Source organism: Candoia aspera, chromosome 15, assembly GCF_035149785.1.
Source record: "Candoia aspera isolate rCanAsp1 chromosome 15, rCanAsp1.hap2, whole genome shotgun sequence".
Lineage (NCBI taxonomy): Eukaryota > Metazoa > Chordata > Lepidosauria > Squamata > Boidae > Candoia > Candoia aspera.
The window spans coordinates 6,053,896-6,071,577 of NC_086167.1; the positions used below are offsets into that span (position 1 = coordinate 6,053,896).

General features: G+C 44.1%; 1 protein-coding gene across 2 annotated transcripts in view; it reads left to right on the forward strand.

Moving 5' to 3' along the window:
- The first annotated feature begins 8,951 nt into the window (after positions 1-8,951).
- The window catches only part of BICDL1 (BICD family like cargo adaptor 1), a 51,026-nt gene continuing 42,295 nt past the window's right edge, over positions 8,952-17,682 (forward strand). For both annotated transcript variants that reach the window (XM_063315549.1, XM_063315550.1), the window contains exon 1: positions 8,952-9,380. In XM_063315549.1, the coding sequence (XP_063171619.1) occupies positions 8,952-9,380 (429 nt within the window). The remainder of the gene's footprint in view (positions 9,381-17,682) is intronic.

A 17,682-nucleotide genomic window follows, 5' to 3' on the forward strand; every position in this document is an offset into this window, starting at 1 on the left:
TATTCGAGCCAGTTTGGTCTAGTGGTTAAGGCATCAGGCTAGAAACCGGGAGACTGTGAATTCTGTTCCCGCATTAGGCACAAAGCCAGCTGGGTGACCCTGGGCCAGTCACTTTCTCTCAGCCCTAGGAAGGAGGCAATGGCCAACCCCTTCTGAAAAACCTGCCAAGTAAACTGCAGGGACTGGTCCAGGCAGTCTTCGAGAACTGGACACAACTGAACTGAGTAAAAAAAAATAATATTAAATTAAATCACATTTGGAATTTCCCCTTCCCCAGCCTTAGAGAGAATAGCCTCCAGCATTTCCCAGCTCCCAAAATGTTCTGCATCCTTGTTGTGATGATCACTGCTACATAAGCAATATGTATCGATTTATTTGCTTCTTGCAGGAAGCTCAAGATGACACACACCCAGAACCTTATCTCTTCCTTCCACCAACCTTTTTATTCTAGCAACCACCCTGCAAAATACGGTAGAGAGAGGAAAAGAAAAGTGCTGGCTTGGCATGGCATGTTCCATTTGGTTACTGAATTTATTTACTGTATTTATTTTGCCTGTACGGTACTTATAACCTGCCCCAATTTCCAGAGAACTGTGGATGGCGTGCAACATCAGTGTCATGAAAACACAGACCATCGTGATACGTAAGTAAATCAGACCAACGTCAACACCAAAACAATAATAATAAAAAGCAAAAAGGAAGGCCAAATAAAGCTCCACAGCATGCTGAAATAAAAGTTTTAACCTGTCGTTGACCCACCTCACTGATCTCTCAAGGGGAAGAAACGTTTACAGGTAGTCCTCGATTTACGACCATCTGTTTAACAAAGGTCCAAAGTTACAATGGCCTTGGGATGGGTGCTTTACAGCCTGCAAAGCACTTCTGAGCATTGCAAAATGTTGCACCCTCCTCCCATGGTCACATGATCGCATTTCGGGCACTTGGCAACTGGCTTGCATTTATGACCAGTTACAGCATCCCACGGTCACATGATTGCATTTTGCGATGTATTTTGCCACTGTCCAGCAAAAATCACCCATTGGGGAAGCTGCGTTCACTTAACAACTACCCTAAAAATGGTCGTAAAATCGGATCTGGTCACGTGGTGACTCGACTTACGACCACAATGAGTTATGACGGAAATTCCGGTCCCAGTTGTGTTAGTAAGTCAAGGACTACCTGTAATAGAGCCACTCTCAATGACCAGAGCAAACAGGAAGATTCACTTCCGTCAAGTTCTTAACTTGCCGGACCACCTCTCCCTGAGGTATCTGCCCATCCCACCAGGTCAGATAGGGTGGGCGTGTTCCAGGTACCTTCCCTTAAATGTTGTCACCTAGCAGGACCTAGGAAGTGTGCCTTCTCTCTGCCCTGTGGAACACCCTTCTTGAAACCCGACAGGCTCCCACCTTTCCAGAAGACGTCGAAGAGCTGGCTCTTCCCATGAGCTTTGGGGTAGGAAAATGGTGCACAGATGTATGGTAGAATGCTGTCCTGGGGTGCCATGAATTTTCATAGAGACTGATTTTATTTTCAGTTTGGGGGGGGTTGTTGTTTTTACTGTTTTATGCACCACTCAGGGTGGTTGTTACTATATGGGCAGCTATGTCAGCCTAAATAAAATAAAATAAGAAATAAAATAAGAAAATAGGAAATAAAATAAAATAAAATAAAACGTAAAATAAGAAAATAAGAAATAAAATAAAATATAAGAAAATAAGGAATAAAACAAAATATAAAATAAGAAATAAGAAATAATAAAATAAAATAAAATAAAATAAAAATAATACACTAATTCAGTGTTTCTCAACCTTGGCAACTTTAAGATGCGTGGACTTCAACTCCCAGAATTCTTTTTTGGTTGAAAATCATACTTAGGCCCTGAGTCACTATAGCAACATGACAATGAGATGAGACATACTTGATAAGCTTCCTATTATTAGCTTGAAAAATCAAACCTGATCACAATAACAAATGATTAAGAGGCGAGCTAAAATGAAATGTGGCTGAGGTTGTCACCTGCCAATTAGAAGGCATTGCGGGAAGAGGAAAAGCAGTCACTGGTGGGCTTTTAATGCCAGCACGCTGTGTTCTTACACGCATCAGCTCTTATATAACAGCGAAAGCATTGTTTTAAAGAAGTTAACCCAGAGGGAGGGGTGTGGGCAATAAAACACGCCATGTGGGAAGGGTTAATAAGTCTGAACCAAACTTTCCAAGGTTAGATTACCCCGCAGCCCGGAAGTGATGCTGCTGCTGCTGCTGCTGCTGCTGCAGGTACTTTGGACTTCAATTCCCATCCTCCTTAGCAGCAAGGCCAATAGCAAGAGACTCTGAAGTTGTACAAAACATTCAGAGGAAGCCAGGTTGCGCAGCCACTGAACTCTAAACGTCAGTGTAAACTTCCTGTAAACTTCAAACCCCAAGGTGGTAGATGAGTGGGATTGTAGTCTAGTGACATCAAGTGACATCAAGATTGTCCACCTAATTCCTAGGGTGGCCCATCTCTCTTCATGCACCACTGATACAAACTTTTTCAGGCAGCCTGGTTCCCAACTAGGTGAAGCCCTGTAAATTCCATCATCCCCAGCTCATCGTTTTGATACCTCCAGCTCCTTCTTGCCATAGGATTTCCCAGGGGTATCCTATCCAATACTAACCAGGCCTGACCAAAACATAAATGAAGAAATCTTCAAGTTAAGAACAGTTCCTGGGGACTACCTGAAGTCACCCATTCAGTTTTCTTGACCACGGTATGTGTCAGCCCTGCAAGATGGACCAGACTAAGAAGCCAACACCATAGAGGTCAGGTCTACTTTTATTGTAAAGCTACCGTAACAGAATCTTGAAAGTCTGAATGTGCTTCCCTATCACTTTATCTTCATGTGAACTAGGGAGGAGCTTGTCTGAGATGTTTTCTCACGTTACTTTCTCGGCCCAGACTCAAGCCCCTCTTATCTGACCATCGCCATGGCAGTGCCTCTTCCTCCTGTCCTTCAAGGCTATTCTCTCTTCCCTCTACAGCAGTGTTTCTCAGCCTTGACAACCTTAAGATATGTGGACTTCAACTCCCAGTTGGCTGGGGAATACTGGGAGTCGAAGTCCGCATATCTTAAAGTTGCCAAGGTTGAGAAACACTGCTCTGCAGTATGAAAGTCTTCTTCTGGGATGGGTATTTTTTTATTTATTTTATTTTATTTTATTTTATTTTATTTTATTTCCCAGTCTAATCGGCAGTCCTAGATTTTCCTCATGGTTTCCCACATCTGACTTTCATCAGCTTTTCAAGATCAGCCCAGGCTAGCTGGAAGAGGTTGGATTCAGAGAGCTCAACCATCTAGATTAGCTGAAATAACAGAATGTTGCTCAGTGGACACAGTTTTTGTTTTTATTTTGTTTATTTATTTATTTTCTATCCCACCTTTATTATTTTTATAAATAACTCAAGGTGGGGAACATCCCTGTTACTCCTTCCTCCTCCTATTTTCCCCACAACAGCAACCCTGTGAGATGAGTTGGGCTGAGAGAGAGGGACTGGCCCAAGGTCACCCAGCTGGCTTTCGTGCCTAAGGCGGGACTAGAACTCACGGTCTCCTGGTTTCTAGCCCAGCGCCTTAACCACTAGACCAAACTGGCTCTCAAACAGTTTACCCCAAATATATTTCCTACATATCCTCCATTAAATAGCATTCCTATATGGATTTGGATCTGAACAGTCTTTTGCTCCACTTCTGAGCATGATCAAGCAAATGGACAGATAACGCATGAAGGAGTTCAAAGCAACTCCAGAGATCTTTCTCTGCCAGTGGCAATCAATAATTAAATTCAGAGGACAATGACGGATTGTTTGGAACAGCAGATTAATGGGGGACTCTGCAGTAAACAAAACATTAATATCCACAGAGCGAGCAAGCGAAGTGAGCTGCGGATAGGCTGCTGGGCTGACGTGACCCAATGCAGGGGCCAGTTCAGAGCTGGCAAGATGATGCTGTGGGGTGGTGTGAAACTGGAGTCACCCATTTCTGGCAAGTTCCATGCCAAGACACTACAGAGTTGTCTGAACTGTGTGTCCCTTCTTAGCCTGCCACTCAAGATGAAGAAACTAGGGCAACGCTTTATTTGGGGTGGATTAAAGCTGTCAATCTATAATCCCGTTGTGTGCTTGACTCTGGAGAAAGACTTTGGGATACCCTACTACCCACTCAGTGGATTTAGGTAATCAGGCCAAAAAGATTACAGTAAACTCTTCCAGAAGGGAGGGAATCTTATTGGGGATATTCTTCTTCTTCTGGATTGAGAGGAACAAAAGCACTAGTGGTCTTACAATGATCTGGTTTCCAGATTGTCCGAGGTGAGGCAGCCACAGGAGGGCCAGGGCAGGGGAGAAGGAAGGGCATCACACCACCATGACCCAAACTCCTTCCCTTTCGTACTTGCATCACAACACTACACACACTTACAGAAGGGTTGGAGCTTGCCGCACAAAATTATGACGCTGCTTTCATCATTTTGATCCTGGTGGCCTGCCTGCAGCTTGTGTTAAATTTTGGCTTGCTCAGCCATTGTTTATTGAATAATTCATGACGCTTATGCATGGATTACATTTCAAAAAAGCATACCACGATTTGTTTTGGCTTAGTGCATGCATGTACTCCATCACTATGGTTGTAAAACCTGGTTTTATGGGATGTTGTGCAAATGTAGCCAATGGTAGCTTATTCAGTTATGGCTTATTTACAAACTTTTGGCTTACTGTAGCATGTGAAACCAAGTTCTCCCTAGCCTGGAGACCTCCAGTGATATTGGACAATTACCAATGGCTTTCATGTCAGGGAATGATGGATTTTATAGTCCAGTATATCTGCAAGCCAGGAAAGACTGCATTACTAAGTTTTGTTGACATTACTATGAGTATTTTTAGTATTCTATTGGCTGTCTGCACAAAACATGCTAAGGCCTAGCTCTTTTATTTAGTCAAGGTTTATTTAATAAGCCACTAATGGTTAGCAACACAAAACACACTAAGCCATAAATCATGGTTTATAAAGTACAATCACTGAGTTCACCCAACTGGCTAAACTAGAAACAAGCAAAATCCCCTTATGGCTTCATCCATTGTGTGGACATCCTACTGTGAGTTCCTTGGAAGTCTTGATGAACCAGGTATGTAAGTGAGAAATTATAAATTATTTAAAGGGGCCCATATGGATGAATGCCAATGTACTTTTCATAAATGAAAAATTCACTTTAAAAATAAGTTCTCTTCACAATACCAAAGACCCTGATCAATGCCAACATTTTTTTCCAGAACAATTTTCCAGTGGGATCTCATTCCACACAGATTAAAAGCAGTTGATTCAATTTATTAAGCCATGCTTAAGATGACTGTGAAAGGACTGATGTTGGAGTCTCTGTAGCTTTGGGAGAGTTCAGTCTCCATGTCCTGGGAAAGGAATCTGAGTTGGCTCAGGATTTCATGGCCTCCAGGGCAACCATAGACTTATCACAAATGCTTATGGCTTCAACACCCATAGATGGAGACATTCTGAAACTGATTTTTACTTTGGAACAGATGAGAAGTGAAGATATGGAGGACGCTAACATCTGCCATGGTCAGATCACTTTCTGTCAAAGTGTAGATCAATGGCACTTTCTCTTGTTTGGATAATAGATCTATCATGATGGTCCACTCCGGAGACCTGATGGATCCAGATGGTTTCTAAGGGGCACCCGGGGATTTTCTTCTTAACTTTTGGACACGTCTGGCTCTTGTGCATCTAAGGAATATGGAGAAACCATCTGGATGACAAGACAGCATCTTGTCCCACCCATTGTTCTCTTAAACTAATAAATATCTAATGAAAGACAACAAGGTCATATTTCTCCCTCTTAGAAACCTTATCAACAATGCCTCAAAATTCTAAAAAAATACTTTCTCAAATGAAGGCTGTGTTCATTCATTGCACTGCATTTGGGTGTGGGTTTGGCTTTCTATGTGGTGTGAATGCAATCAGTCGAGGTTTATACAACAAAGCACTACTAAACAACCTTAATTCACTGGCCTGGTTTGCACATTGTACTAAGCCACGATAGGGCTCTTTGGGTTTGGTTTAGCATGTAGTATTAAGCTAACCAACAGGAACTTAGTGTAATGTGTGAATTCACCTCCACTCCTAAATCTGTGGTTAGAGATACTTCTTGATGAGGCTGGGGTGGAGAATGGGCAAATCTCTCAAGGTGGGGAAACATCCTCTTTATCTTGCAAAATCTCTCTTGAATATACTCAAAATACAGTAAATAGACATACAGGTAGTCCTTGCTTAACTACCACAACTGAGACCGAAATTTTGGTTGCTAAGCAAAGTGGTCATTAAGGGAATCCCATGGTTCCCCATTGATTTAGCTTGCCAAAAGCCAGCCTGGAAGGTTGAAAATGGTGATCACATGACCACAGGTTGCTGCGACAGTCATAAATGCAAACCGGTTGCCAAGCACCCAAATCATGACCATGGGGACACTGTGATGGTTGCAAGTGTGAGCAGCAGTTGTAAGTCGGTTTTTTCAGCACCGTCATAAGTCTGAACCATTACTAAACAAATGGTCATTAAGTGAGGACTACCTGTACATAAGTTTTACTCATTCATTGTTGCTTATTCCTAAGGAGTGGTACCTAGAAATGTTGCTTTATTTCCCGACAGAATTAAAACAAATGCAACTTATGGCATGATTTTAATGTGCTTGGGTTACAGGAAGAAAACATGGATCCTATTGTGTGTTGATTCATTGCTTCCACTTAATTATTGTATTATTTCTAATAATATAATTATTTTGAAGTGAAACTAGTCTAATTAGTATTGTAGTGATTTACAGATTTTAGTATCATAATTGTATCTATCAATTGCTATGTAGCTCTTCCAATTTTAGCTTCACTTTATCTCCAGTTACTGATTCTGTAGAAATGTCTTTTTTTGTAATTTTTCTTACTCTTATCCACTTATAAATGTGAGTTAATAGATGTAATCCTAAAGGTATTTCAGGGGTAAACATATTCTGTAATTCTATTCTAGTAATATTTATTACTACATTACTAATATTTTATCTCACATTTTAAATTTTAGTTTTTGAACTGATATTGTAATTTTATTTGTGTTATGCTGGTCTTTAACATTTTTTAATTTGTTTTGGTCAATGTCATAGATTACAGCTATTGTTTTTAGACTTGGACTTTTATTTATAGATTCTTCAACATATTTTAACAAAACACATTAACAATATTGTATCAATATTAATTAATACTATTAATTACTATATAATCTGCTTTGTAGCTGCTCAGAAGTAAATTCCACTGAGTTTAACATAACTTATTCTCAAATAGGTTTGTATGGGATTGGAGACTCACTTAAGTAATAACAGCTGGAAGTCTTTGAATTAAGAAAGAAATGCTCAGCATTTTGTGCAAATTCAACAAATTTGGTTTACTGTGTTGTGGGAATCCAGAAAATTAGGTTAAGTAAACTGTGATTTAATTAACCATGGAATTCTGGCACGCAAACTCAGTACCTGAACTACAGACTTCATTGATTAGTGTCTTGGGCTAACCCAGTCAGCATCTTTTGCAAATACAGCTTGCATAATGAGTTTATGGTTTAGCATATTATACAAACCCAGAAAATAGGTTTAAGGAAACCATGGTTAAGTAAGCTGTGGATATGTCTGTCTGGAAACACAGCCATATTGCCCTCCACATAGTTTCTTTAACTGTAGTTTATCAATGTGTTTGGTCTTGGACCATAAATACATTTTGACTGGCTGATTCATTTATTAAATGAACCACCACTGTCTGATTCACACAGTGCGGGGCAACAATTGGCACTTGGAAGCATACACTGTAAACCACAAAATTTGGGTTTGTGCAATAGGCCAAGCCCAACTCCTCTCCCATTACAGCTTAAGGTAAATGTGGCTACTACTTTGCAAATATGAAGCACGAATCAGTGCATCAAAGAAGCTACCTGAACATGTTAGTCAGCAAATCACTCAACTGCTCTTCACACCTGAAAAATTAAAAAACAATAAAAACATGGATTAAATAACATGGGGTGCATTCACTGAGCAGGCTACGTTAGTGCAACATGCTAAGCTCCAGTGAGTTTAATCTCGACTTTTATTTATCAGTTTAAGAAGTTGTGGGTCTTGGGCAAACCCGACTCTGTGGTCAGCTCTGGGTTCAGTGCATTGTATGAACTCAGAAAACAGGTCAATGCAGTAACTGGGTTAAACGTCTTGGGGAAATACAGCCTGAGAGTTTGTGGCCCTTTGGTGACCTTTCCCACGGCGGCCGAGGCTCCCACCTGCCGCAAGGCAGAGCCGGGCCGGCAGATCCCAGCGCAACAGGCGGGGCGAACCTCCCGGGGCCAACCGGGACGGGAGGGGGTTAAGCCCGGGCGGGCTGGGGCGCAACACCTGTGGGCGGGGCCGTGGAGACACCCGGCTAGGCGAATCAGCGCCGTCGGCCGAACAGGTGTTCGCTGGCGTCAGGGGCTCGGGGGTGGAGCCGGCCGCCCGTTCGCCGTCCCCGGTGGCTTCGCGAGCTTCCCGCGGCCGCGCGATGTTTGGCCGGCGCTCCGGCGGCGATGGGGCTCGGCCCGCGGGGCTGCCAAGCGGGGCCGCCGGCAGCAGCAGCAGCAGAAACAACAGCAGCAGCAGCAGCAGCAGCAGCAGCAGCAGCAGCGCCCCACCGCGCCCCGGCCCCGGCAGGACGCCCCGATCGCCTTGAGAGCGCCGGGCGGCGGAGGCGGCCCCAGCGGGAGTAGGCGGCCGCTGCCCTTGCGCGCAGCCCCCGGCGGTTCGGCGGCGGACGAGCGGCAGGAGAGCGGGACGGGGCTGTCCGCTGCGGGCTCCGGGCTCCCTCCTCGGCCGGCGTTGCGCCTGGGGTGGCCCGGGGCCCGGCCATGTCCGCCTTCTGCTTGGCGGGGCCCCTTTCAGCACCTTCGGAGCTGGACAGCGCCTGCCGCATGGAGCGCCCGGGAGCGGCCCAGGCGGCGGCGGCGGCGACCGCGGCGGCCAAGGAGACCCGCAGCCCGCCGCCAGGCCCCGCCGCGCCCGCGGCGGCCCCGTCCGCCTCGGCCGTGGGCGGCGAGCTGGAGCTGGCGCTCGAGGAGGAGCTGGCGATGCTGGCCTCGGCCGGGGAAGCGCCCGGGGAGGCCGAGCCGCCAGGCCCGGCGGCGCCCCAAGCCGAGCCGGAGCTGCTGTCGCTGATGAGGCAGAAGGAGAAGGACTTGGTGCTGGCCGCCCGGCTGGGCAAAGCCTTGCTGGAGCGCAACCAGGACATGAGCCGCCAGTACGAGCGGATGTACAAGGAGCTGACCGACAAGCTGGAGGTGAGGCGCCCGCCGGCGGGAGGGCGAGGCTGGAAGGCCGGGGCGGTGACTCAGGACTCGGGGAATTGGCCGGCCTCCGCACCCACCCACCCAGCCCGCCACTCCTGAAGTGGCGCAGGGGGGGTGGGAGAGGTCCCCTTGGGTGACACCGCCTGACCATGTGCAGAGAGCCTCCCCCGAGGGGGCAGTCCCCCTCCTCGCCCCTCTCCCTGAGCCAGGCGTTCCAGCGCGCCCGGTCTTTCTTCCCGCTCTAGAGCAGCCCTTCCTGCTGGGTTGGGACTGCAGCTCCCAGAATTCCTAGCCATTTTTCACGGGGAGCGGGGTCATGGGACATGATGTCCAGTGCATCAGGCTGGGGAAAGCTGCAGAGGACTGGCCCTCTCCCCTTTGAAACCCTGATTTAGGGAAAAGAGGATGGGGGTTGAGACGGTTGAACCCCTCCTCTAGGCAGAGCTTTGGGTGCTAGGAACAAGCTGTGATGTTCTGAGGCTAGCAAACCAGGATTTAGTGTCATGTGCAGACAAGCAGAGGAAGGAAACAGAACGAAATGTGTTCTGTAGTAGTCATACGCCTATACTCTAGTTCCCTGCAGTTGTGTGGTGAGCACAGTTCCCCAAGGTCCAAGCTGGTTGGGAAGTTGGGGATTCGTAATAGTTTCATCTGGGAGGACACCAGACCACTCAAGGTGGCTGTTCTAAGATGGGGGTTACATAAATAGGCCCAGATGCCCCTTGATACCTGTATTCACCCAGCAATTACTCAGGGGTCAACTGAATCCACTTTCCTGGGCTCGTACAGGATGCTAAACTAGGCTGAAACAGGATGGGGTGACTTCTAGTTGAAATCCAGCCATTGTGAAGCAGGCCGTTTTGTTAAACCACAGAATATAGTTTAGCCTCCTCACATGTTAAATGAACAGAATCATAGTGTTCCATTAACCTGGGTTCTCAGCTGAGTGTGTTGGGCAAACCTGACGCCCAGCCACAAACAAGCCAACCCCAATTCAGCCTTGGGTGAACTTAACTATTGAATTGATGAGCTCAGATGACCTGTTGGATACTGTAAACTAGAAACAGGACACACCCCTTCAACTTTGGATGGATATTGGTGTCTCTTTCTGGTGCTTGGCTGGACTTCCACCTTTGCCTGTTCAAGATGTTGAATCCAAGGTCAACATTTGGTACTTGGGGACCTGGGGAAACCCTCCATTCGAGCCCTCAGTCCATCTGACATACTACGGCCGATGCTGACCAGCAACATCTTTTCCATGTTTCAGGCGGAAGCTTTGCAAACCCTTTTCAGATATGCTAAAAATAGAACTTCAGCCTTCCAGAAGCAATACAGATGTGACTGATTACCAGTTGGCTGAAAATATTTATTTATTTTTAACATTTATAAGGCCATCCAACACAAACTGTGTGGCTCTGGATGGAAAATAGAGCAATTAAAACTGGATTTAGGCTGGATTAGGTACTCAGAGACTCTAGTCATACAATTCACAGTTTATACTCAGCTTCAGCATGTTGTGTTCTGGCTTAATGTTATATGTGAACCCAGCCCTAATGACATCTAAACCATGATTAATGGCTTATCATTGTGACCTAGGCCAGTTTGGGTGGTTCAGATCTGAGCTGAACAAACCATAGCTTACTACAAAGGGTGAACCCAGCAAAGCTTTCATAGTTCAGTAGGACTGTTCTCCATTGGTTACCATCTCTCTGACCACAATCATTCTGGAACCAGCCTACAGTCCTTGATACTAGTTAGTATCAACTTGATATCCGATGAAGCATTGTTCTCCATGTTATCCATTTGGGGCCACATTTTTATTAAGCCAACTCAAGGCAATAAAAACACAGTGTATTTTCAAGAATCCTTTATCAGGCTCTTGGGTAAGTAAAGAAAGAGAGAAAAGGGATACCATTCTGGTATATGAGTCTTGTCTCCATCTGTTACTAAGTCGTTGCCGGCTTAGTGTACTGCTTTACACATGGTATACTAAGCCATCTGTGTCATGATTTCCTTGGTTCTGGTGTGACACCTATGAATCCAGACAATGGTGGTTTGTTCAATATACCATGAGAATCAGTGTCATTTGATGGAATGGCTGGGCTATCCTCTCCTTTCCTTGTTTAACCATCTACCAGATGAATCCTTAAAACCTGACAGCTCATGAGCTGCCCTGCCTCATAATTGTACGTTTTCAAGGGGAGTTTGGAGTTTATCTCATGATTGACACCACTGATTTTCTTTGTTGTGTACTTTTCTATCCCTGCAACCTGGGCAAGTCCATCATTTGAGTTTCTTTTATAAATGTGGGAAGATGATTTAAGAGGATCATCTGCTCACTGCTGATCCAAGATATTCCATCCTCAGGACTTCCTTCCTTCCCACCACTACTCTGAAGCTTGTTTCTTGACCAAAAAAACCACACTGGTAATTTGTAGGGCTTCTAAGGACTCTTATTCTGTTTTTCAACCTCCCAGTCTCTTCGCAGGCCTGGGATTGCATTGAAGGGCTCAACTGCTCATCATAAAATCTCAATCAAATCTTTATTATGGTCATAGACCAGCCTAGATCATCATAAAACCTCATTTCTTGAAAGGTTAAGTTTAGTTTAGCTGTTGGTCATCACACACACACCCATACTTAAAAGGTTTAATTCTAAATAGTCATATCCTGGTCTCACTCCCAACTGCTTCCCATCCTTTGCCACTGTTGGATTGCAAACTCTTTGGCCTGCATTCCCACATCAGATAGGAGGTCCATAATGTTCCTGACTGAATTAGTGTGGGGCAGAGTTCACTGTGCCTATAAAAACTGTCTCCTCGGTTCCATGTTTTTCCTGACTAACACACCTGGAAACGGGGGATATTAGTTCCATCTCCATCTCGCTCCTCCTTCTTAAAGCTGTCTCAATTTCTTAAATTCCTTTTTAGAAGGTTAAATCATAAGGGATTATGCACTAGCAGGTATTTACCCTTGATTGATCAAGGATCTAAACTGCTCAACTAAATTTTGGCTGGGTTCACACAACATGTTGTTGTTTATTCATTCGGTCGCTTCCAACTCTTCGTGACTTCATGGACCAGCCCACGCCAGAGCTTCCTGTCGGTCGTCAACACCCCCAGCTCCCCCAGGGATGAGTCCGTCACCTCTAGAATATCATCCATCCACCTTGCCCTTGGTCGGCCCCTCTTCCTTTTGCCCTCCACTCTCCCTAGCATCAGCATCTTCTCCAGGGTGTCCTGTCTTCTCCTTATGTGGCCAAAGTATTTCAGTTTTGCCTTTAATATCATTCCCTCAAGCGAGCAGTCTGGCTTTATTTCCTGGAGTATGGACTGGTTTGATCTTCTTGCAGTCCAAGGCACTCTCAGAATTTTCCTCCAACACCACAGTTCAAAAGCATCGATCTTCCTTCTCTCAGCCTTCCTTACGGTCCAGCTCTCGCAGCCATATGTTACTACGGGGAACACCATTGCTTTAACTATGCGGACCTTTGTTGTCAGTGTGATGTCTCTGCTCTTAACTATTTTATCGAGAGTTGTCATTGCTCTTCTCCCAAGGATGAAGCGTCTTCTGATTTCCTGACTGCAGTCAGCATCTGCAGTAATCTTCGCACCTAGAAATACAAAGTCTTTCACTGCCTCTCACAACATACTAAACCTTAAACTTGGATGAACAGAACACAAGTTTGGGTAACTGTGCTCAAACAAATGAACATATGATGGTTTCATGGGATAACCAAATTAAAAAGCAACTGAACTGCAAACAACCCCATCCCATCTGAGCTTAGCCTACCTCTGTCGTGTGAACCCATTGGATGGATTCAAATGACATGCTTGCTGATGCTTAACATGTTTTCTTCTACTCACTGTTCTGGATTTGCATGTGCCATAAATTCCAAGGACTGGGTTCATAGAACATGCTGAGCTTAACTGTGGTTAACTAGAAGTTCAGGATGTGGTATAAGTGCAGTTGCTTGGGACAAATTTAACAGTCTCTTATTAAAACTATGGTTGCTTGCTTGCTTGGACAGTGCTAGAAGAATATAGTGGGTTTTATAAGTTTCTCCAAAACAGCCTTTCTCAACTTTTTGACCCTGGAGGAACCCTTGAAATATTTTTCAGGTCTCGGGGAACCCCTGCACATTCAGGCCAGAAGTTACAAAATCATTATATTCCTTTCATGGGTAGGTCTGTCTATGTGCATTAACAGTGTTCTTAAACTAAAAATAAAGAATGAAACATAGCTCTTTAACGTGAAGCTGCCCAAATTTGAAATAACTTTTTAAATAAATCATGATCTCCCAGGGAACCCCTAGTGACCTCTTGTGGAACCCTAGGGTGCCACGGAACCCTGGCTGAGAAACCGTGCTCCAAAGTATGTTATGTATGGAAAGTTGGAGGCATCTTTACACCACTGGTTGAGTTTCCATTCTAGACTAAAATGGGATTGGGTATTTAATCATGCAGCATGTTGTTGGAAACCATTGTTTTGGCATGGCGTGCATCCAAGCCATCATTTTAAGCCCCAATATAGTTCATGATATGGGATGGGGTTTTTTTTCTTCTTTTAACTGTCATCTGCCCAGAGTCATTAAAGTGTCAGATGGCCTCAGAATCAAATAAATACATTTCTTTGGGCAACACACATTAGGTGAACACAAGGAGTTGTGTTTTGTTCACTCAGGGATGTGGGAATACAGGCCAAAGAGTTTGCAATCGAACACTGGCAAAGGATGGGAAGCTGTTGGGAGGGGACCAGGATATGACTATTTAGAGTTAAACCTTTTAAGTAGGGGTGGGGGGGTTGATAATGACCAACAGCTAAACTAAACTTCACCTTTCAAGAAATGAGGTCTTATGATGATCTTTGTTGGTCTATGACTGTAATAAAGATTTGATTGAGGTTTTATGATGAGCAGTTGAGCCCTTCAATGCAATCCCAGGCCTGCGAAGAGACTGGGAGGTTGAAAAACAGAATAAAAGTCCTTAAGAAAGTGAAAAAGCTTTTAGCGAGATTGTTATATGCTCAAAAGTAGAAAGATTTGGTACTACCCACAATGGAGGAATGGTTGGTGAAGATGATGGAACTTACAGAGATGGCTAAATTGATTTCCTTGATTACAGAAAAGATAATATCTATGTTTATTGCTGCCTGGAAACCCCTTATGGACTTTTTGCATGAAACAGAAAAAAATGAACTTATGATTTATGATTTTGATGATTGGAAAAAATAGATGATAGAAAAAAGAAAGTTTTTCTTTTTGTAACCATAGAGTAAGAGGTAATTTTGTATTTGTATTTATAATGGCTGTAAAGAAAATCGGAATTCTTTTTTCTTTTCATTCTTTCTTTGTGCACTTTTTTCTTTTTTTTCTCTTTTCCTTTCTTTTCTTTATACTAGTTCTTGTTAGTTTTTATCTCCCTTTCAAAATTCTTAATAAAAATTATAGAAAAACAAGTGAAAAAGCTTTGGAGCATCAGAGATCTGGGGAGTACCGTAAGGCAATGAAGGCAGAAGAGTTGGGCACGAAAGCTAATGAAGGGGGTTTGAAAAATGGGGGTATGGTATTTAAGAGGAAAAAGAGCTGATTAAAGAACTGAAATCAGAAACGTACAAAAGTGTTAAATATCTATATGCCCTGTACATCAGTTGGAGTACAACAAAAGTGAAAGAAACTAATATTTATAACAGTGTTTCTCAACCTTGGCAACTTTAAGATGGGTGGACTTCAACTCCCAGAATTCCCCAGCCAGCATATGGCACAGGTAGCCCTTGCTTAACTACCACAATTGGGACCGGAATTTTGGGTCCTTTCTGAGATGTTTGCCATGCCCCATTCCTTCTGTGGGCTCAGCTGCCTATTACCTGACTGTTGCCTAGTCTGCAGCTCTTCCTCCTGTCTCCCAAGGTCATTCCCACAGACCATCACAGGAGTAGGGAGAGAAAGCTTGGTGGAAAAAGAGAGACAAGAGTGAGAAAGAATATTCAGGACTAATTTTAAACTCTGAATGAATAGTAGTTCGGGGGATCTATTCTGGATTTAATTTGGAGGGGGGGATGTTATTCACCATTGAGAAAGAAATGTGTGCTCTTTCAGTGGCTGCCAACATGTGGCAAGGTATTTTGGGGGAGGGGGCTGCAGTGCTCTGGTTGCACCACTGTTGGGGGTCTGCAGACTGGGGTCCAAAAAGTCAAGATGGCAGCCACAATACTGCAATTGAAGCTCCACCCTTTTTTTATGCGCATCGCAGGCAGAGCTTCCATTGCACCGTCATGGCCACCAACTTGACTTTTATGACCATGCCTTGTGGACATCCTTGACCATAGTTGTCAGTAAGGAACAAGGCTGAAAAAGAGAAATGGAGGAAGAGAGGGAGCTAAGAGAAAGAGCGAGACATGAGAATGGCAGAAAGAATGTAGGATTCAATTCTTTTCAGGCTCTCTGAAGGTCTTGCCTCCATGTCAATCGAGAAGGTGAAAAAGATCTTTCATTTTTGTCTTATACCAAAATCAGAAGGAAAAAGGTTGTTGCAACTAGATTAGAGGTCAAAAGCCAGTTATGAGTGATAGCAAATAACGCCTAGCCATCACTGAGCAAAAGCCCTGCTGAGCAACTGGTCTGCCATCGCCCATAACTGGCTTTTGGCCATCAGTCTGGTTGCAGCAAAAAAGCTGAAGAAGAAAGCTGAAGAGTGATATAAGGCATAGGTATTTATTTCAATGACGTATGGAATTCACACATCATCCTTAGCCTGGGTTTGCATGGTCATTGTTGAATAAGGCACAATTGACTGGGTCTGCACAAAGTATTAAGTTATAAACCATAATATGCAAATCACAACAGTTGGGTTCATGTAGCCTATTAAATCCAAAACAACCAAGCCATGTTGTGGTTTTGCACCATGTTTGATCCAAGCTAGAGAACTGCAGGGATCCTTGGAGGCCATCTAGTCCACCCCCTTAGCCCAGAAATGCCAAACTCAGGTGTTCCCCAAAGGTAACCATCCAGCTTCTGTTTGATATCCCTCAATATCAAGCGAGCTCCTTTCTGTAATTGGTTGCACCATAAAACTTATCTTCAAGTTCTCTAGTTTCCTGTAATATTCTGTTTTCTATCACCCTGGCTTGTTTGTTCTGTTGGAAAAGCTCAAAATGTCCTTTATTCCTGAAACTCCATCTGTCAATGTGAAGCTAGGTTCTTCTGCTTCCCCCATTCTACCCAATCTATATAAAATGAACTGATTTTGCTGCACCAAAGGCTCCAGTCAAATGTCCCTTGACTTCCAGCAGGAACAATTTAGGAAAACAGGAAGCCATTGAGAAAATACATTTCGGCATTCAAAAGCAGCCGAGTGTTCTGTAAACAGCTCCTGGGCTGATCTCTTTGAAAAGGGAGCCAAGGGGTTTTCTGCAGCTTCTTCCAGACAGATTTGCCATTCAGAATCAAAAAAAAAATCAACAAGTTGCAATTAAAATTAAGTCCCTGGCCTTTAAAATCCAAACCAGCCATTTTTAAAAACGGTGGTTTCCAGTTTATTTGTCATTAAGATTGGTGGAGGATTCTCACATTCAAAAAGTCCCTGTAAAATATTCCTTTCTGGAACACCCACATTTTTGCTGACTCACTGCTTCTACTCACATGTGGATGGTTTCACATGGACCATGAAACCATAAACTGGCATTTAATACGATACACGATGTACTAAGAGTTAATACGATATACTAAGCCAGAATGAAACCAACTGAATTTGGCTTACTGCTATGTCTGGATTGAGGTTTATTCTTCATAGGTCATGATGGCTAAGCCACGGTTTGCCAACCATGGTTTGTTTAATAAACCACAATTGGTTGGATTCACACAACATGCTACCCCAAATCAAACACCCTGGTGTTTTAGTGCAGCAGGCGAATGATGGTGTGACGCTGCTTCCTTGAGACTGATCGGTTTGAAGAAGGCAGTGGCAACCACATCTGTATAATCGCCAAGAAAACAGCATGGATGCGGCTGTTCTTGGGCCTGTTGGTGACATTCAGCTCAACCCAAGGGAGACTTTGTTCTAAGAAGGTGCTTTTGTCAATGAAAAGCTCCTTTGCATGCTAGCAAAAGAATTGTAATGGTATGTGAGGAAGACCTTGAAAGAGGAGGCAAGGAGATGCGGCCTAGGGAATGGCCAGAGAAGAGAGGGCATAGCCCACAGCTGCATAATGGATGGAGCAAGAGGCTCAGAAGGGACTCTCCCTAGTTTCTCTGTCTGTAAAAGAGACAGCAGGAGATTAGTACTTTCAGACTTGC